The sequence below is a fragment of the Vombatus ursinus genome, unplaced genomic scaffold (genome assembly GCF_900497805.2).
Source record: "Vombatus ursinus unplaced genomic scaffold, bare-nosed wombat genome assembly UNPS02014798.1, whole genome shotgun sequence".
In the NCBI taxonomy this organism is placed as follows: Eukaryota; Metazoa; Chordata; class Mammalia; order Diprotodontia; family Vombatidae; genus Vombatus; species Vombatus ursinus.
Genome location: NW_020954576.1, coordinates 5607651 through 5629350, shown reverse-complemented (window position 1 = coordinate 5629350; position 21700 = coordinate 5607651). Strand labels below are relative to the sequence as shown.

Genomic DNA, 21700 nt, shown 5'->3' with positions numbered 1-21700 from the left:
TCAGAAAATTCAATTCAATAAATATTTATTAAGTCCCTGCTGTTGTCAAACACTGCACTAAGTGCAGTGGATACAAAAAGAAACAAAAGACAGTCCCTGCCCTCAAGGACCTTACAATCTGATAGAAACTGTGCGTATCTTGGAAAATGAAACATTTTCCCATCACTTTAAGAAATTAGATGATTTAACTCACACTTATTGGAAATACTGAATTCTTTCAAGATCAATCCACAGACCTAGAGTCTACTTATAAAAGGTAGACAGAGAAGTTCTCAGACTAACGGAAGGACTGGAAAATGTACTCTACCATTTTTCTGTGTTTGTAAGGATGTCTGAACCCTGCTTTCTTTGTAGGAAAAGTAATTAATTTTTCATAATTGTTCCTGTACCAAAAGTCTTTTAAAGCAAAGGAATTTAATTGTGAACACTAGGTACTTTTTCCCATTTCATAAAATTGGCAGACATTTCTAAAGGGAAGGCCAATAAATCCATTTCTACAGTGACCACAAGCCAGAAACACAACCACAGAGAGCTTTCCTGGCATCTGACTCCTTTAGGTTATCTTCCTGTATTACAAAATGATCTTATTAGGCTAAACTCATCTAAATGAGAGAAATTAATATTATACTATTATATTAATAACTAAGTATTAATTTGCAGCTCATTCTTTTCCTCCTATTTTTGTTAAGGTTACACTCCTGTAAAGATCAGTCAGTTTTTGAAGGATGTAACTGAGTAAGGTAATCTTCTCCCAACCCCAAGGCATCTACCTGGGCAAGCAACCTTATTTTTTGTTTGCTCTGTAAATAAAAGCCAGCCTCAGCTGCATCTCTTAACCAAGATATGTCTCCTTGTCCTTGGTCCCCTCCATTAGAGTTTAGAAAGACCCAGTTCATGAAGGAGAAAACCAGCTGGAGAGATCCAGATGGAAGTGGCTTCCCCTGCCCAGATGCCTTGAGCCTCCTGAGAATTATGATCAAGCTATGTTCTTAGCAGGAGAAGCTAAAGACTTCTAGCCATCTTTTCATTAAATGTCCACCAATCAGGGTTGAGTTTCACTTGTCAGGGGAGTTCCCTGTCAGAAAGTACACACTTGATTTAAGGTGTTTCAGAGTCTCCTTTGGTGTCTTTGATTACTGAGAGAAAACCACTGACCATCAACTTAGTGATTATTGGCTAGCCTAATTAATAAATTGATTATTAATTACCTAGAAACTCAGTCTCTCAGAATTTTCATTTGCTACACATATTGCTCTGACACTCTATGGTCTAGACAAGAAATAGATAAAAAGGGAGACACACAATATATATGTGCATATGTGTGCTCATAAATGTGTGTATATACACACACATATCCTTTCAAATGTCAGGTATATTTTAAGAAAGCAACTTCTTCATATTTTATATGTGGTTAGTAAAAATAATATTTTGAGGAACTTACTTACCTTTGAAGTAGTTTCTTTAATGGTCAAGCTAAGTGATTGTTCCTTCTCTTGGAGGCTAAAAGAATGGAAATAAAATGGGAAAAATGGTCTTCTTAATTAGTCACAGTTCAACACTACCAAACACAGAAATATGATTAAAATATTCAATAAGGAACACTATGGCCCAGGAGTTTGAGTAGGGGTCTTGGAGCCAAGTCAGGAGGATATAGACTCAATTTCTCCCTCTATCATACACTAGCTGTATGACCATGGGCAAATCCCCTTAACCTCTCAGAGGTACCAGATGACTCTAAAACTATAACTTATAGAAAAAATGCAAGTTATATAAAAATTGCTGATCTGCATGGCTGAAGAAGCTTTCCAAATGTGAGTTCCCTACATTGACCAAATCATAGGTTCAAAACAATAATAATAATAATAATAATAATAATAATAATAATAATAATAATAATAATAATAATAATAATGTAAAGTCAATACTCAATAATCTTTCTTGCTAGGTAGAAACAGCAACAATTATCCTACCAAAAATTATTTACATTTGATTTTATAATGAATGTTATGTTTTCTATTATTTGTGCATTTACCTGAATAGCTTAATTAAGCTAATGTTGAAATTAATTTTCATTTTCTGAGCATAGGTCTATTGATGGAGAGAGGAGGCAGGGCATGATGGCAGGGGATAAAACTGAGCTGCATATACAACTCCAGAGTAATAATTAATAATAATAGCTAGCATTTAGATAGCATCTACTACATGCCAGGTACTGTGCAAAGTGCTTTACAAATATTATTTCACTTGACCCTCACAAAAACGCTGGGATGTTATTATCCCCATTTCACCATTGAAGAAACTGAGGCAGACAGAGGTTAAGTGATTTGTTCAGAGCTTCAGAGCTAATAAGTATCAGAGGCTGGCTTTGAACTCCATTCTTCCTAACTGCAGGCCCAGCACTCCATCTTCTGTGCCACCTGGCTGCTCTAAATTGTCCACATGACACAAGTAGTCAACATCAGTGTGGTCAAGAAATGACAAAATTCATCCTTTCCTGGAGGAACCACTTATTCAGTGGCTACTATATATACCTGTGTTTGAGTCAGACCCTGTGGAATATATTAAATATTATAGAATTATATTAAATACGATATGTAAAAGTGCATTACAAATTGAATAGACTTCATAATACATATGCATTATGATAATACAATTATATGCTGCTTTACAGTTTTCAAGAGCAGCTAGTGGCTCAGTAGATAGAGCATTGGGTCTGCATCAAGGTCACACAGATAGCGAATGACTCAAATCCAGGACTCACCAATCTTACGACTCCAAATATGTCGCTCTTTTTATCATACCACATATGAATATAAGGTAATCTTTCTCCTTATCACATCATCATGATCACAATACAAGATCCTTTCTTGAAGGAGATTATAATCCAGCTAGGAAGGCAGATGCATGTAAAAGTGAAATCACAATACACAAGTGTGCTGAACACCCTTCAGTATCTCACTTAATCATCTCCTGCCTCAGTTCCCTCACAATTCCCCGCGCAAATTCAGCCATAGAGAACTCTGGCTAACCACTTTGTGGACTTCCTACACCATTTGCTCCTTGAATCTTTATCAAAAGCTTTAAAAAGGAAGAAGACAGAATTTAAATTTAAATCCAAGTCCCAGCATAACTTAGAACAGGGAGAAGGTTAAAGCTATCGACCCAAGTCACCTCTGGGGCTTATTGTTTATCCCTATTCCTCTTGCAATCAATATTCATCTGTCCTGCAAAGTCTCTTGAAAACAAATTTGCATGCAGTGACTCAGTAGTAGCATTTTACAAAAGCAAGCACAGAATGTCAGAGTTACAAAGCACCTGAGAGGCCTCTTAGTCCAACCCAGACCTGGCCAAAATAAGTCTATTACCTCCTTCCTCATGACAGCCCTTTAAATTCTTGACGTCAGTTATCATTTACAATACCCCCACCCAAAAAAATTGATGCCTTACTGACCTTCACTGCTTTTGTCACATGTTGATGCTCTGACACATCTATCTACTTATCAATGCCGGTACTTCATCTACTCATGCAGACTGAAACTTTTTATCATATGTGATTCGTGTCCATGACTTCCATGTGTTAGTCTTTCCTATGTGCTACAGAGTGTTTCTTTATTTAATTAATTATAGCATTTTATTTTAAAACTCTCCCATATACTTATCATGCACTATTGTGTATTATAGTTATCTATACTTGGGCCTTATTCCCTCTTCCAGGCCGTAAGTTCCCCAATGGCTGAGACTAGGTGTTCTCCCTGTCTCCAATCTATTTCTTCTATCAAAACCATCTTCCTAAAGCATAGATATGATCACGTTTCTTCTCTGCTATAAACAAACAGAGAGACAACAATAGATAGATAGACAGATAAATGAATAAATAATAAAACCTCTGGTACATAAATGCCTATCCTCAAAAGGATAAAATACAATCTCCTTAGCTTCAAGCCCTTCCACAATCTGGTTCCAGCCTATTTTTCCAGACCCACTTTATATTATTCTCCTTCATGCACTCTACGTTCCAATGAAAACACTCTTATGGCTGTTGTTTACTCAGCCTTCCATTTTCTGCAACTCTGCATTCTCAAAGGCTCTCCCTCATGCCTGGAAAGTACTCCCTCTGACCTCTACCTTTTAAAACTCTTATCTTCCTACAAGATTCAGTGCAGATGCCAGTTCTTCGGGATGGCTTCCCTGATCTCTCATGTTGAACGGGTTCACTCTCCTCAAATATTCCTTGACCACGTTGTCTGCATCTCTTCTTTGCCCCCATTGCTCCTTCTTTTGCCTCACTCTTATCTATACCTATTATATCCCTACAAGTACAAAAGAGCTCCTCAAACGCAGGGACAGACTAGATGATATTTTATCTTGGTATCCATGACCTAACACAGTTCCTGGAGCATAGTAGACATTTAATACATGGTTGCTGAATTGAATTGCTGCTGAATAGAATACTTCTTTGAGTAAGTTACTTTTAACTGAGGTGGCCTAAAATAAGCACTTAACACCTAACTGTAAATAACCTTTCACAGGAAACCACAAAGAATAACTCATACACTAAGAACAGAAACAGCTAAATAATGGACCTATCTGTTTAGAAGCACTTGGGTGAGGAAAGCATTCATTGTACTGAAGATCTCACGAACCAAAATAGTATCTTTAGCATGCCTGCACACTAAAAACAACATCAGACCCTACAGAGAGCCCACACTTTGCCCTCTGCTTTATCCCTAGTGGGGATGTATGTTACATGTATCTGTCGGCAGGAGGATGGAGTTGAGTGGGGCAGGGTCCAAGTCCAATCCTGGAAAAGTGACCACTCATGAGAATTTGTACCAGTCTGCTTATGCCCACTCTCAGGGGTCTAACATGACTCTGCTGGATAGTAAAAATTGCCAGGGAATGATGGTACCCTTTTAAGTTTTTCACCCTTGAGACCTGATGGTCAGAGGATGAAACTTTGACAGCCATTGTTGTTGTTGAGTCATTTTAGTCATGTCTGACTCTTCATGACCTCATTTGGGGTTTTCTTGGCAAAGATACTGGAGTAGTTTGCCATTTGCTTCTCCAGCTCATTTTACAGATGAGGAAACTGAGGCAAACAGGGTTAAGTGACTTGCCCAGGGTCACACAGCCAGTATGTGTGAGGTCAGATTTAAACTCAGGAAGATGATCATATCAGATGACAACTATATTAGCTTCCATTTGTTGGAAATGTTGAGAAATAGTATAGATTGCATACCAACACAAAGAATTAGAAATAAATCCAGAAAAAGATGGTCCTCTTTTCAAGTATTTCCTTTTGTAGGGTAGTGAAACAATTCCATTGTACAAATAGTAAAACAAGGACAAACATCATATTATAGGGACAGTAATCACTGATGAGAACAGTAACCAAATAAGTCTGGCAAGACTCAGATCTGAAGGATTTGAACACCCTCTCAGGTGTTCCTTTTACCCTATCGGGCCCTATCCCTGAAGACAAACTAGTCACTTCCCAAGTAGACATGTTCATGGAGGGAGGTATTAATAGAGATGACCCAGAGATGTATTTTATATTTGATTCTAAAATACTGTGCAAACTTTAAGAGTCCGACAAAATCATGAGTTATTTAGATTATACTTGGTTGATTGTCAAACTATTTGATTTATGCTAGGCTACTTTTAGTAGGTTTGCCTTCCTAAGTTTGCTTTGCTTAGCCTAACATTTACATTAGGTCATATTTCTTCTGTTCACACTAACTGAAGGCAACAGGAGGTAGTCACAAAGCGTGAGGTAGATTGTTCACAAACTGGATAATCCCAAAGTGGCTAACCTAGATTTGAATGTATTCAATTATGTCAAAAATCTGTGTGTACCTTCTAAACCTGTGACAAAAATGCAGTGTGATTTCATATCAGCTTCTCTAATTAGGTGTCCTAATAGAATTGTCTGTATGAGATTGGACTATAAAATCTTGAGACTTATTTACTTTTAACCTGGAGCTATACATTTAAATAGGCTTTGCTTTCAAAGTTGTCACTTGGGGAGGCTACACACTCATTTTAACAATACCAAAATTGTTCAAATAATTTTGGAGAAATCTTCTCTGTACTTTCTATTAAGACCTGTTTACAAGCCACAACAGAAATTCAATTAAATTACTTTAAAGTCACATTTCATTTTTGACACAAAATAACACTCTCCCGTTTGACTGCCCACTTTATTCACAGATGTGTCTCCAAGTGCCTCTTGGTAGTTACTGAAACTTAAGACCATTGCCAAAAGGCAAGGATTTGCTACCAACTAGAATATTCACAAGAACATGTCTATGTTTTTGGGACATTTCCAAGAGGAGTTTCATCAGAGACAACACAGTTGAAATAAGTGTATAACGTGACCTGTTTTAAAGAGGACATCTTTCATTTGGATATTTAAGTTGTAATATGTTGGGTTTTTAAAAAATCTATCACTTTCATTTATAGCCAAACTTCTTATTTATCAATAAAGAATTGAGTTGATTGTGTACAAGAGACTATGCCATATGTTATCAAATCAGGAGAGGTCACAGGGGCTCGCTTCCTTAGGAAATTTTGGAAATTGAACCCCTAAAAAATAAACCAGGACTAAACATCTAATACTTTTGCTGTTGCCCTCCTCTAGGTAACCAGTATTAGAAACAGGATTACATAAAGATACTTTGGTGGATCCATGATTTCATCTGTGTGTGAACCCTTCTTTCCACTGTGGAGATGTCTTTACAATGGATTGTAGTGGCTTTTGGAAGAAAAAATGACCTAGTGGCCAAACTTTTGTTGATGAACCTCTCCAGAGTTAGTTTAAATGAATTTTAGGCAATTAGCATTCTTTTCCTTCATCTCCCTATTTTCGAATTTTTTTTAATTAACAGAAATCTATATTCTCTTTCTCCTGCCACCACCACACTTTTAAAAAATGAGAGAGGGGAAAAAAAGGAAAATAAATTCTTGGTAACAAATATGCATAATAAAGCAAAACAAATCCCTTCATTGGTTGTATGTAAAATGTTTCATTCTGCACTCTAAGTCCATCACCTCTCTGTCAGGATAATAGTATGTTTCAGCATCAGTCCTCTAGAATCTTGAATGGTCATTGTAGTTCTTTTCGCTTTCAAAGTTGTTTTTTCTTTATAGTGCTTAGATAACTTGTTTTCCTGATTCTGCTTATTTCATTCATCATTTTATAAAAGTCTTCAAAATTTTTCATTTTTAAAATATTGATGTTATAGTATAAATTGTTTTTTTCTGGTTCTCTTCACTTCTCTCTGCAACAGTTCTTGTATGTCTTTCCATGTATCTTTGAAATCATCTATTTGCTCATTTCTTACAAAACAATAGTAGCCCATCACTACCTTATTCAGCCATAGGTAATCAAGGCTATCTCAGCTATATATGGCACCAGTGGGAGAAAAAGATTCTAATCCATATTGGGAGGGGGGGAAGAAAGGGAGTATTGTTGGTGTCTAGCTTTTTAAATTTTTACTTTTAATTACATGTATTGTTAAGCTTCTGCATATGCATGTTTAACATTTAAAGAAAAAAAAAAACCAGGACTCTACATGATAGGTGCTATATAGAGCCAAAAAAAAAAAAAAAAACCCTACATGGTCTCTTTATGCTTCAGATCAACAGATGATTAAGTTTTTTTTCCTTGCTCAGTTGAGAAACTGCAAGGCACTGCAATAGGAGATGCATGTAGAATGTAAACTATTTTATCCAGGGCTAAAAAAAATAAGTAGTATTGACTGTGATCAGCAAAGAAAATTCTGTGTGAAAATATTTTTGCTAGCAATCTAATTAAAGGACCCCCAGGTGGGCACAGGAACTCACAGAACCAAGTTTTCTATTTTCCAATAGTTTTACTTTCAGGTTAGGAACTAAAAAGGAAATTCCAGGTTCTTATAGATTATTTGGGGATTTACACAAGAAAAGTATGTTATGAATGGTGTCAGAAATGCCAGTGACAATAATACAGCTTTGATGTTTGCCCAAGACAAGTTTTTATTGAATAATAATTGGGATTTGGACCTCCAAACACTCAATTTAGTAACAACCAAGATAAAAGATCAGTGCTGGAACATGATGTTTGAGCAAGGGACATAATGAGGCACTTTTAGAGCCTAGAAAAGTTTCTATATAGATGGAGGTGTTGAATGAGCCAGAATAATAACTGGTTTAAGCCAAGATATAGCATGATATAGTGGATAGAGGGTTGGCCTCAGAGTCAAGAAGACTTGAGTTCCAGTGTTACCTCTGAGACCTACTTGGTGTGGGACCCAGGCCAAATCACTTAATCCCTCTAAGACTCAAAGTTGAAGAGAAGGTATTGACTGTCCTTCTACCAGTGTTAGAAGTAGAATTATGTAAGGGTACTTAGGGCAGGTCTGTGATCTCATCAATCAGCATTGGTGGAGGAAATTTTTTCATCTGGGAGCTCTCTATACCAATGAAATCATATATCTACTCACTCTCCTAAGCCAAGTTCCAGTCCAGAAGTGGAAATGTGCTGTCTTTCATGATACGTAGGTATGATCTGACTGTCTGATTGAATTATTCTAATTTTGACATAATGAGAGCCACTGTATCCATTTTAGATTTCACTGTTTTCCCTTGACTAGAGCAAAGGAATAGGGAAGGGATTGTCTTTGTGTCCCTAGCACTTGCCACTGTGTTTGGCAAATAGTAGATGCTTAATAAATGCTAGTTGCAGGCCAAAATACAGAACAGAACTACTTGTATTACTCAGGGGGCAGGAGAACAAAGGTCACCCTGTCCAGCTCCAGTGGTAGCATGGAACAGGAAGGGCATGAAGCAGAGCTGAGGGAGCAGTTTAAAAGAAATAGTCCCATCACAGTTTTAACTAGTTTTAAGCCTTTGCAATTTACTAAATAGACCATGGGGGAAATGATCTTCAGGAATCAGGAATGTGACAGAAATTATAGGGACCCTTCCCACCTTAACTCAGATAAGAATGAAATTAAGGGAGTCAAAGGAGAAAATGAGAGGAAATACAAGTTCATAAGACAGATTTTAAAATGCCTAAGGGTTTCTCCTACTGCCTGAAGTTTTTGCCACAAATGAGCTAAATCTGGTGCCTAGTGCTATCAAGCTAAAGAGTTGACAGATCCCTCCTCCTGGGGAGAAGAGGCCATGCAGTCACCGAAGGTCAGCAGAGAGCAGTGCAACAGAGCAATTTGGATGTTCATCAGAAAAAAAAAGAGATGCTGAGATAGAGTTCAGAGGAGCTGTCTAGCAGCAAGAAGTAGGACAGAGAGAATAAAGCAGCAAAAGACTCCAGTTCATAAATCAGCTCACCCAGTGACATCAGCCGAGGACATAGGAGCTCCTGCAGCCTCAAAGGCAGGAGTGGATCCTGATATATTCGCTCAAGCAAGGCGTGTCCCTTGGTCACAAAGTTTTCCCTATGTGTGACCCCTCCCCACCTAGTGCTGTGGTACCCTGTACTACACATAGTACATACCCCTGTGTACATGAAGGAAATCTTTCTTGTCATTCATCTTGCTATACGATTTATATGTCTTTTGTTTTGAATTAATGAGTCCTCTGGCTGTGTGGTAACACACACACAAACACACACACACACACACACACACACGATTTCCAGAAAACCAGACACAGTTAAAAATAATTAACATGATTTTACATGCAAGGAAATAAGGTATATAACAGGTGATTTGCTTTACAGAAGCCAGAGAGAGAGACAAAAATATATCCCAAATCTCTGATGACCATCTTATGAATCTAGGCACATACAGCCTTAGTACTGAGGGGGGTTCTGTGGGATTTGTATTATCAATCTTGGCACCTAGTTATCCATCTTCCCACATGCCTGCATGCAGTCTTTTGCCAAAATTGTACTTTACAATGAAACAATCGGGTTAGGAAGAACATCATTCTTTGTCTTAACACAGATTTCTCCCTCCTCCTCCACATCCCCCTGTCCTGCTTTCTCCTCTCTCCCTGTATAATGAAAACCAACTCAGAGATTGAGAGATTGTTACAAAGGCAGGATGGCAATACCTGCCTTCATGACAGAAAGAGGAGAATAACAGATGCCCTGGAACAGGCACAACTTTGGTCCTTGTTAAGGGGAAGAAAAAAAAAGCCAGAAATCACTTGACATTAACAACCTTACCAATTACTGCTAGGCTCTTTAACCTTTCCTTCAGCTGGCAAGTGACTAAAAGTAGCCGTGGAACCAGCTTCAGGAAATAGGAGTTTTCATCTTTTGCTCAGCCCTTTCCTCTCCTTGGGTCCTTCTAACTTGGCTGCTGACACTGTCACACCTCAAAGTGGGATGTATTAAACAGCATGGTCTAAAAGAAAGGTGATGATTTCAATTTGAAGAATTCTTCTAGACTTTTGAAGATTCTGTTAAGCAAGACAGAAGACATATGTCCAGTCCAGTGGATGAAAGTCACTCCCTATACTGAGTTTATTAGTGTAGAGAAACAGTAGATGAAGAAACCCACTCTACCAATGCAAGGTTAGCATTTTCTCTTCAACTTAGAGTCTTGGAGCAACAATTCTTAATCTGGAGTCCATGTCATTGTTTTTTAAACATTTGAATAACTATTTCATTATAATTGGTTTCTTTTCTAATTCTGTGAATTTTCTTTTATGTATTTAAATATATTATTTTAAGAAATAGTCCACAGACTTCACCAGAATGCCAAAGGAATCTATAGCAAAAAAAAGAAGTTAATATTCCCCCATCTTAGAGAGTTTCCTAGGGCAGTGGGAGATTAAGGAACTTGCCTAGTCATGCAACTAGTGTCAAAAGTAAGAGCTGAATTCAGTTCTTTCTGACTCCAACGCCAGCTCTCTACCCAAAATGCCCCACATACTAATTATTATGGATGCTCTAACCTGTCTTTGCTGGTGAGTAATTAAGCACAAGCTCAACAGACCACTATGTCTAGTCAGCCCCAGATCATGTTTCATATCCCATCTAGCTATCCATCTTTCCATATGGCTGCATGCAGCCAAAATTATGCTTCAGAATGAAACAATCAGGTTAGGAAGAACAACATTCTTTGTCTAAAAACAAAGTTCTTCCCAAATTATGCTCCACATCTCATTCATCTACCCTGGCCATCTTTCTATATGTCCTGCTGCTGGACACCCACCCCCTTGCTTTCTACTTCTTTCTCTGGGCAGGGTAATCAAGTCAATGCCTCCACTGTTCCTGGAAAAGGGATCAGTTGACTGCAAATCATCATTCCTATGACACCCTCCCCCCAGAACAAAACTCCCCTGGTCCCCATTCCCACATATGTGTGTGTGTGTCCCTATTAGAAAGTAAGTAAGATGTGTATTTGTATGCCCAGTACTTAGTACAGTGCTAGGCACATAAAAAGTGCTTAATAAATGCTACTTCATTTAAGCAAGCAAAAACTCTGATGTGGAATATGGTTAGTATTACTTGTTCAATTAAAAAAATGTTTTATTAGAAATCCTATGTACTCCAGATCCATAAAGCAACCAAGAAGGGCCTTTAGCAGAACATCCTCTCATCAGATCCCTTCTGAAGAATAAGCCTCAAAAAGCAAATGTAGTAAGCTTTCAGAATCTCAAAGGAGCATCAATTTAATTAAGCAAACATTTATCAAGCACTTATGTGTAGGGCACTATACTAGGCACTGGGGACCATACAAATATAAAGAAAAATATGTGCCACATCCTCAAGGAGTTTATAGTCTAGTAGGAGAATATAAGGTATGTATATCTTTCAGCTATAATTATAGGATTCTATGGAAAATTAATACAAAATTGCATATGATAAAGGTATAACCAATGTTCAAGTACTATGAGAGAACTGGAGAGTAGACTTAGGTTTGAATTCCAGCTCTACCACCCATTAGCTGTGAGGCCTTGAACAAGTTCCTTCTTTCAGCAATGATTTCCTAATTCGTAAGATGAAAGGATTGGACCAGGTCATCTCAAAGGTTCCCCCAGTTCCAATAGTCTGTGATATCTGTGGAATCTCAGGGCTCTCCTCTCAGCTCTCCCCCCTCATCTCTGCCTCCTGGATTCCTTCAAGTCCCAGCTAAAATTTCATCTTCTTTAGGATGCGTTTCCCCAATCTCTCTTAATTCTAGTACCATCTTTCTATTAATTATTTTTATTTATCCTGTATATAGCTTGTTTGAATATAGTTGTTTGAGTGTTATCTCCCCCATTAGGTTATAAGCTTCTATAGGCAAGGGACTGTCATTTGCTTTTCTTTGCATTCCAAGTGTGAGCACATAGTAGGTACTTCATGAATGTTTATTGACTGACTGACAGACTAACTGGAATCAAACCCCTGACGGATGTGACTTAACATGTCCCCCCTGAATTATTATTGAGAGCGAAAGCCTCTAAGAAATTATGCATCCAAAGGATGGTCTGAATTAGCGCTTCCCAATCAACGGGTCAAACACACACACATTCCTCCATACAGACACAGTTGCCCCAACATCAAAGAATGGAAATTAAAGTTTTAGCTGAAAGTATAGAATGGAAAGCAGTCAGCTTTAAAGCATCCTTATAGGTATGACGCAAAATGTAAATGGTTTCTAAACCACATTCCCCTGTCTCATTAAAAAGACTGTCATGTCTGGGAAACAAAGATTTTTGTTGTTGTTCAGTCATTTTTCAATCATGTCTGACTCTTTATGAGCCCATTTGGAGTTTTGGGGGTTTTTTTGGCAAAGATACTGGAGTGCTTTGCTATCTCCTTCTTCAGCTCATTTTACAAATATGAAAACTGAGGCAAACAGGGTTAAGTGACTTGCCCAGGGTCACACAGCTAGTAAGAGACTGAAGTCAGATATGAACTCAGGAAGATGAGTCTTCCTGACTTTAGGCCTGGCACTCTATAAACTGAGCCACCTAGCTGCCCCTATCAAAGATTTTAATGAATTCCAAATAGACTTCATCTACTATTTCTCTTTTTTCTCTCTATGGTCTGCCACTTTTACACAAGTCACTTTCACTGGTATGTCAATTTGTTCCTGACAAAACCATGGTGGGTCTTTCCCAGTACCTGGGCCCCTTCCAGCTAGATACAAATCGACTTCAGATCTGCTCTAGTATATTCTCAGGTGTCAAACACCTTGACTCTATTTCAATGAAGTAGATAAGCAGGAGAAGATAGAATAGAGCAGAAAGAATCATGAATTTGGAGTCAAAAGACTGAATTTCAAGGCCAGGCTCAAGTTCTTACTCCCTGTGTCAACTTTTCCAGTCACAAAATAAGCTAACAATTTAATCAGAGTTAGATTCCTATTCTCTAAATTTTCTCCTATGTATATTTTCCTAGGGTGCTTCCACCCAAAGTTAACAACAATCTTTAAAGGAATGGAATCCCAGTGCTATCCACTAGATGTTGAGAGAATGAACCCTTGGCCCTCTTTCTGCTACTAGACTCAGGAAGTGAGGTACATGTAGAAGACTGTAACTCCCCTTAAATTTTGAACAGCATACCTGTCACACTGGGCCAATGAGAGGAATCCTGCTATATAACTCCTCAGATCTGGAACATCAAAGACAAAACCTACCAAAAAAAAAATCGTGGCTGGCATAGAAATAGCTAACACTATTACAGGTTTTATTCTAACAGTCTCAGAAATCTCACTCCCAATAACCTCTACCAAGATTAAATAAGTGTTTTTTTCTCAAAGCTTTTTTCATTGAAGATGGGAGGAGAAATCAAGACTGCTACCCAAGAGGATTTGGTTGTGTCTCTGTTGCAAACTACATCAATGGGAAAAAAGTACAGAACTCATCCTGAAGTCTGCATCAGAGAAATTTTCCTAGATTTCTATATGCCATATAGATCAATCAAATGATCAATAGGTAGCCTGCATTTTTACAATTCACTTTTCTCACTGCATCTCAGATGCTTTCCAAATCACAAAACAAGGTTAGAAAAAGATCACTTTAAAAGGTAAGACTAAACCCAAGAACATGTTCAAGAAAGGTGGTTTAAAAGAGGATTTAACAATGAAAAAAAACCACAACAACCTTGGGGAAGCAGAAATAGCTTTCTAATTGGTATCCTTGCCTTGTCTTTCCATACTTGAAACTTTCCTTCACTCTGCTGCCAGTGATTTTCCTGAAGTGTATATCTGAATCATGTGACCTATCTGAATCATGTGACCTCCACTCAACAAATTCAGTGACTCCCATCTCCATGAACAAATGAGTCCTCTGGCTGGCATTTAAAGCTCCTCACCACCTGGCCCCTTCCTTTCTTTCCAGTCCTCTTACACTGGACTTCATTATACATAGCTTCTGATCCAGTTATACTGGCCTACTCTCTGTTTCTCAGACCCAACACACCATCAGTCATCTCTGTGTCTTTGCACTAACTATCCCCCATCCCTAGAGTGTTCTCTATACCATCTTTACCTGTTAGTTTCCCTGGTTTCCTTTAAGCTTGGGTCAAATGCCTCCTTCTATAGTAGGCTTTTTAGGGCAGCTAGGTGTTGAAATAGATACAGGCCTGGAGTCAGAAAGACTCATATTCCAAAGTTCAAATGTAGCTACAGACACTTACTGACCATGTGACCCTGGGCAAGTCACTTATCCCTATTTAACTCAGTTTCCTCGTCTGTAAAATGAGCTGGAGAAGGAAATGGCAAAGCACTCCAGTACTTTTGCCAAGAAAACCCCAAATGGGGTCATAAAGAATCAGACACCACTGAAAAACAACTGAACAACAACAAAAAAGTAGGCTTTTTCTAGTTCCCCCAAGTACCAGTACCTTCCCATTCACTCTGAGATTATTTCCCATTTACTATATTTATATCTTATATATGCCTATTCATTTACATGTTTGTCATTAGAACAAGAGCTCTGAAGGGCAGCCCCTATTTTTGCCTTTGCTTGTATCCTCAGCACTCAGCAAAGTGCCTAGCATATAGTAAGTGCTTAATAAATGTCCTGTCACAATCAAGACCTCACTAAGCATAGCGGTGGAGATAACAAGACTGCCAAATGTGTTTCTCACACTGCCCACTCTGGCCATGCGAATTCTTGGAAGTCATGGGCACAGGCAAAGGCATGACCACTGGCCACAGAGATTGAGAGTGGGCAGGTAAGCCTTTAAGGTCCAGTAATCAATCCCATTCATAGAAAGCTCTAATTTAGAGTAATTTTTAAAGTAACCTAAATTTTCAGTTCAATTCAGAGACAGTTCACTTTCTAAGCATTCCTTCTACTCACAACCCTCTGCCATTCTCATAGTTATTTTTGTTGTTGAATTGTTTCAGTCATATCCGACTCTTTGTGACCCCATTTGGGGTTTTCTTGGCAAAGATATGGGAGTGCTTTGCCATTTCCTGCTGAAAAAGCCAATTATTAAATTAGGATTGAGGTTTTTCCTCTCTATTTCCTCATTCAGGGACCAGCCTTTATAGGTCAGTGAGTCAGTCTCTGAAGGACATTGCTGATAGATGAAATTGCCCAAATCCTCTGGGTACAGCCTCTGCAATCTTGGATGGAACCCCACCCAACTAGAAGACTTCACAAACAGAATCTAATCTGGGTGAATTCTTTTTCTTAAGGCAATTGGGGTTAAGTGACTTGCCCAGGGTCACACAGCTAGTAAGTGTCAAGTGATTGGTCTGAGACCAGAATTGAGCACAGGTCCTCCTGACTTCAGGGCCAGTGCTCTATATACTGCACCACCTAGCTGACCCTAGCTGAATTCTTGCCTTAGGAAATGAGCCCCTGTCCTTAGAATTTAGGGTAAGCCAGCTTATGCAAGAGAAAACTAACCAGAGTGGTCTGGGTAGAGATGGACTCCTTTGTCCAGATTGCTAGAGGCAGCTGCGTCTTGTGATCAAGTCACTTTCTCAGCGGGAGGAGCCGAAGACTTTTGGTCTACTTTCTCGTAAATAAGTCCACCCTCTCATTAATTGTTCACCAGTCAGGGTTGATTTTCACCTATCAGGGTCACCTCCTTTTCCCAAGGTATTTAAACATTCAGGCATCTCCATGGTTTTGTCTTTGACTACTGAGAGGGACCATTGATTATCAATCAACTGGCCTAATAAATAATTCCCCAGAAACTCTGTCTCTTGCGCTTTTCATTCATCACTTCTCCAGCTCATTTTACAGATGAGGAAACTGAGGCAAAGAGGCTTAAGTGACTTGCCCAGGGTCACGTAGCTAGTAAGTGTCTAAGGCAAGATTTGAACTCAACAAGATGAGTCTTCCTGACTCCAGGCCTGTTGATGTATTCACTGTGCCATCAAGCTGCCTTTCTCATGGTTATAGTACCTCCTGTATTCAAACTACTTTCACTGGTCAGAAGCTTTTCCTGAGCATCTGCCCAGTAACCCTCCTCCCACCTACACAGCTGGTATGGAACTGCATCCTTCCTTCCTAATTAAGTAATTAAATACTTAACTCATCCAAATGGACTTTCCCAGGCACTGTAATCAAACTTACTCCCTCTGCTACTCCTCAGAATGAGTTTCAAACAACTAAAACTTACAAGCCAAGAAAATAATGACTTTGTCCCCTCCTCCTATTCCCATGATATCTCATCCAAGGAGGGGAAATTTGGGATTACAGCCAAAATTATGGGATGCCTCACATCAACCCATGATATCAACCCCTCTCTGGGTCACCATTTAAAGATTCCTTTTTCAGTACTATGGGAAAGTTAGTCCTGGTTCTGCCATTTACTATAATGTGTGACCTTGGGCACTTAACCTCTCTAGGTTTGTTTTCCCCATTCATGAGATTGACAGCTTGGAATAGGTGATATCCAAGGTCCTTTTCAATTCTAGAATGCTGTGAAAAGATCACCAAATTCATTTTTAATTACGTCTGCTTCTCCTAAAGCTGCTGAGAAAAGTTTGCTAATGGACAAGCAAATTGGTTTTATAGGAACGGGAAACTTGTCACCTGTTTCCTATAACTGAAATCTATTAAAACATCCTTTGAACATTTAACAACAAAAGAACAACAGAAGCTCCTATTTATATAGTACTTAAAGGTTTATGATGTACTTTCTCACAATGGTGCTGTGATAAGGGCAGTTTGAGTATTTACAGTTGAGGAAAGGGAGGTTCAGAGAATTCAAGGAACCAGTGAAACATGGAGTAAACGTCAGAGCTGGGATTCAACCCAGAGTCTCTCCAAACTTTATGTCTAGGGCTTTTTCTACAATACCATTTTGTATTCTCAGCAGTACAGTTTCCTCCACAAATCCATTTACTTGTCATTTCTCAAGAACTTCTGACACTTTCTGCTTTCTAATTCTGTACTTTCAAAATATAGAAATTACAATTTTGATGTGAGTGGAGAAATAGTTCAACCTCTCTATTGATTCTGATAGGTATGTGATCCAGAGGTAACTCCAGGTTTACATTTCAATCACTGCCTAAGTCTGATTCCATTAATAAATACTTTCTAATTGCTTCATTTTTAGAAGAAAATTTCAGTTTCACTGATAATTAAACTTTATTTGTGAAGTGTGTCATTTTTTCCTAGCTTTCTAAACACTTCTAATTTCTACCTATGTGAAGTCTTAGAAGAAAGATTTTATTTTTCCCACTGGACTTATTCTGCTTAGAAACAACTTTACCTTCACAATTTTTGACAGGCTCCTTTCCAAGTGTGCGGACCCAGTGGCTGTTGCCTAGTTAATGGATTGAAGGTGAATATTAGTGGGTATCTCCAATTATGGCTCCTAAAGCCTTCTAATTGGTAAAGCAAAAGATGCTGCTTTTAATTAGTCAACAAGCATTTATTCAATGCCCACTATATGCTGCCGTATCTACTATCTCCATTTCTAAAGCACGGAAAATATAAAGACAAATGCAAAACAGTGCCTGCCCCCAAGGATCTTATAATCTAGGGAATGGAGACAACACACACACATGTAAAATAATACACAAAACAATTGCAAGATAATTTAGAGAAGGAGGCATTTAGCATCAATGGGGTTTACAAAATGTCTCATGTAGAATGTGGCTCTTGAGCAGGACCTTGAAAGAATTTAAGGATCCTAAGTGGCAAAGGTGAGGAAGGAGGGCTTCCCAGGCATGGGAGACAAGGCAACCTGTGTACAAAATAGGTGAAGAAAAATCTGGTAAAAAATAGAGGTGGTGAGGGCAGCTAGGTGGCACAGTGAATAGAGTACCGGCCCTGGAGTCAGGAGGACATGTGTTCAAATCCAGTTTCAGACCAGGCACTTGACATGTACTAGCTATGTGATCTTGGGCAAGTCACTTAACCCCAATTGCCTTGCCAAAAAAAAAAAAAAAAAAAATCCAGGTGGCTAAAAGAATCACGAGACAAGGATTTAAAACTCAAGTGGGAACGGAACTCAAAGAGGAAGTTGGAGATCTGCCAAGCAGGAGTACAGGTTATAATCGGTAGTAGGAATGGACAGATGGAGACTTGAAGACATGAGACTATACTTCTAACACTTAACGTCACACCCCACTTGCAACACTTTCCTACTGAGGGCCAGGCTAATGCAGTCTTATAGATTAGTATTAGATAACCTGACCTAATACTTTAACCCTCAAAGTAACTTGAATAAGAGCCCTTCTCTGATTAAATTTACCATTAATAAGTACAGCATTTCTGAGCCTTCAGTGTTTTCACCAGCTATTTGAGAAGAGTCTCGTGGACAGAAGGAATCTGTTCTTTTTGCTTTCAAAGGTCTTTTGGCTGTTCAGTCATTTTCAGTCGTGCCTGACTCTTTGTGACCCCATCTGGGGTTTTCTTGGCAAAGATACTGAAGTGGTTTGCCACTTCCTTCTCACAGTTTAAGGGTCTAGCGACAACTAGTAAATGCGTAGAAATTAGGAAGAGCTATAGCTCAAGGCCCCTTGGTCAGTCCAGCCCTGAATTAAGATTTGGAATGGAATTGGGAAATGAAATTACACCAGAACTCTTCCACTCCCCACCTCACCCCCAAATTGCTTTAAAATATCAAGAATAAGTGAGCATTGGAGGGAGCAAAACTAGGAGAACATTGTACACAGTAACAGCAATATCGTATGGTGATGAACTACGAATGACTTGGCTGTCCTTAGCAATACAATGATCCAACACAATTTTGAAGGACTTATGATGACAAACGCTATCTACCTCCAGAGAAAGAACTGATGGAGTCTGAATGCAGATTGAAGCATACTTTTTTAAATTTTATTTTTCTTGTCATTTTTGGGGGTCTGTGTTTTCTTTTACAATATGACTAATAAGGAAATATGTTTTGCATGGCTGCACATGTATAAGCTACATCAAATTACTTGCCTTCTTAAGGAGAAGAAAAAGGAAGGAGGGAGAGAAAGAATTTGGAACTCAAAATTCTAAAAAATGAATGTTAAAAATTATTTTTACATGTGATTGGGGAAAATAAAATATTTAAATAAAATATCAAAAATGAGAGTAGGTGTTCTGGCTTGAATGTGTAGAGAGTTGAAAGCGAGACCAGAAGGTACCAAAATTGTCAGGTAATTAGACATAAGGCAGCAATGTAAAGGGTGGGAAACAAAACTGGTGGAGACACAGTGAAGACTTTTATTTTTTTTAAATTAGACAAAATTACTTTAAGGATGCTGTCTTCCATAGAATTCACAGAGCCCTGGAACAGAGCCTGAAGAATGGGAAAAAAATAATCACAAGTCTATATTTAAAAGGAAAAAAAAATGAATCACCCAAGAAAGCACTTATCAAGTAATTACTTCATACCAGCTGCCCCTCCCATTCAATTAAATAAATATTTAATAAGAGCCTACTATGTGTCAGGCACTGTGCTAAGCACTGGATAAGTACTTCTCCATAACAAAATAGGAGGAACATAAGCTTATTCTATTAGGTACACACATATTTGACAAATATAATCACTCAGCCATTTCAGCTCCTCTAAAAAATTACAATTTTTATTAAAATACAAAAGGAAGCATTTTACCTCCTATGGATCTTATCATCTCTAAAATGGATTTTTTTTCCTAAATAAATTGCTCTGATGAATAGAAGACATGCCCAGGGTTTCTATGGAGAAAAAGAGAATAAGCATTTACATAACACCAGGCAGAATGCTAAACACTTTACTCATTTGATCTTTGCAACAACTCTGAGGTGGTTACTGTTATTATCTCCATTTCACAGTTGAAGAAACTGAGACAGAGATTAAATGACTTGCCCAGGATTTCACAGCTAGTAAGGATCTGAGGACAGATTTGAAGAAGGGCCTAGCTGACTCCAGGTCACCTAGCTTCCTATGGCATAGCAAACTTCTGTGCTCTCACGGATTTCATGCCATTTCCAACTCATTCCTGCTTTCTCAGAACTTGAGTTGAGCTATTGTTTAGTTCCGTTTTTTTCAGTAATTTCAACAGGAAGTCCTGTTTCTAGGATAGATGATCATAGATTGACCCTGTAGACCCTTTGGTTTTCCTGTCTTCCCATAATACTCCATTTGGTCAATTTACTGCTTATTAGCCTTCATTTAAGGTTAAGCATGGGAAAGGAGAGAAGATTAAAAGAATTAAATACATCTCCTGCTCCCTACCCTCCGGTCACTAGAAACTTGATGAATGGCTTCAGTGTGGTAGAAATAAAATGTTTAGGCAAAATGAGATTTTCTATAGATTTTGTTTATCCTTAAAAAAATAAAATGCCAAAAGAAAATTTTTTAAAGGGGGGAGGGGCAGCTAGGTGGCACCGTGAATAGAGCTCTGGCCTTGGAGTCAGGAAAACCTGAGTTCAAATCCAGCCTCAGGCACTTAACACTTACTAGGTGTGTGACCCTGGGCAAATCACTTAACCCTGATTGCCTCACCAAAAATCCAAAATAAATAAATAAATGAAATGCCTAATAATTCCACAGCAGGTACTTCACAATTCTCAAAATGTTTTCATAGGAATTAACTCTTTTGAAATTACGAGCAACTATGAGAAGTAGGGTAAAAGCAGGTATCCCTAGCCCCAGTTTGCAGATGAGGAAATTGAGAATAAGAATTTATCCAAGGTTACATAATTACCAAGTGGTAGAGGAAGGATAAGAACCTTGGGTTTCTGACTCTTTATCCTGGGATTCTTTCTTACTGTACACACTGAAATTTCTCCTTCATTCATGCTATCTCTGTCCCCCATCCAAATAATTTATTAAGAATCAGCCATGGAAAAATGCTCTCCACATCCAAAGAAAGAACTATGGAGTTTGAATGCAGATGGAAGCACACTATTTGCTTTTTTTTTCTTCTGTTGTGTTTTGTTTCCTCTTTCTGGTGGTTATTCCTATTGGTTCTAATTCTTCCTTACAACATCACTAATGTGAAAATATGTTTAATAGGAATGTATATGTATAACCTATATCAGATTGCGAGTCATCTTGGGGAGGAAGGGAGGGAAAGGAAGGGGAGAAAAATTTAAAACCCAAAAGCTTATGGAAGTGATTGTTGATAAAATAAATTAATAAAAAAAAAGGAGGAAAAAAAAGAGAATCGGCCATGGGGTAGCTAGGTGGTGCAGTGGATAAAGCACTAGTCCTGGAGTTAGGAGGACCTGAGTTCAAATCTGGCCTCAGACACTAGACACTCACTAGCTGTGTTACTCTGGGCTAGTCACTTAACCCCATTGTGTAGCCAAAAAAAAAAAATCAGCCATGTAATTATTCAGGTTAAAATAATTCCCACTAATATTT

General features: G+C 38.4%; 1 protein-coding gene across 1 annotated transcript in view; it reads right to left on the bottom strand.

Annotated features, from left to right (window-relative positions):
* The window catches only part of LOC114050170 (disrupted in schizophrenia 1 protein-like), a 508708-nt gene that overhangs the window by 323283 nt on the left and 163725 nt on the right, over window positions 1-21700 (bottom strand). The window contains exon 7 of the mRNA XM_027871792.1: window positions 1446-1500. Within this exon, the coding sequence (XP_027727593.1) occupies window positions 1446-1500 (55 nt within the window). The remainder of the gene's footprint in view (window positions 1-1445; window positions 1501-21700) is intronic.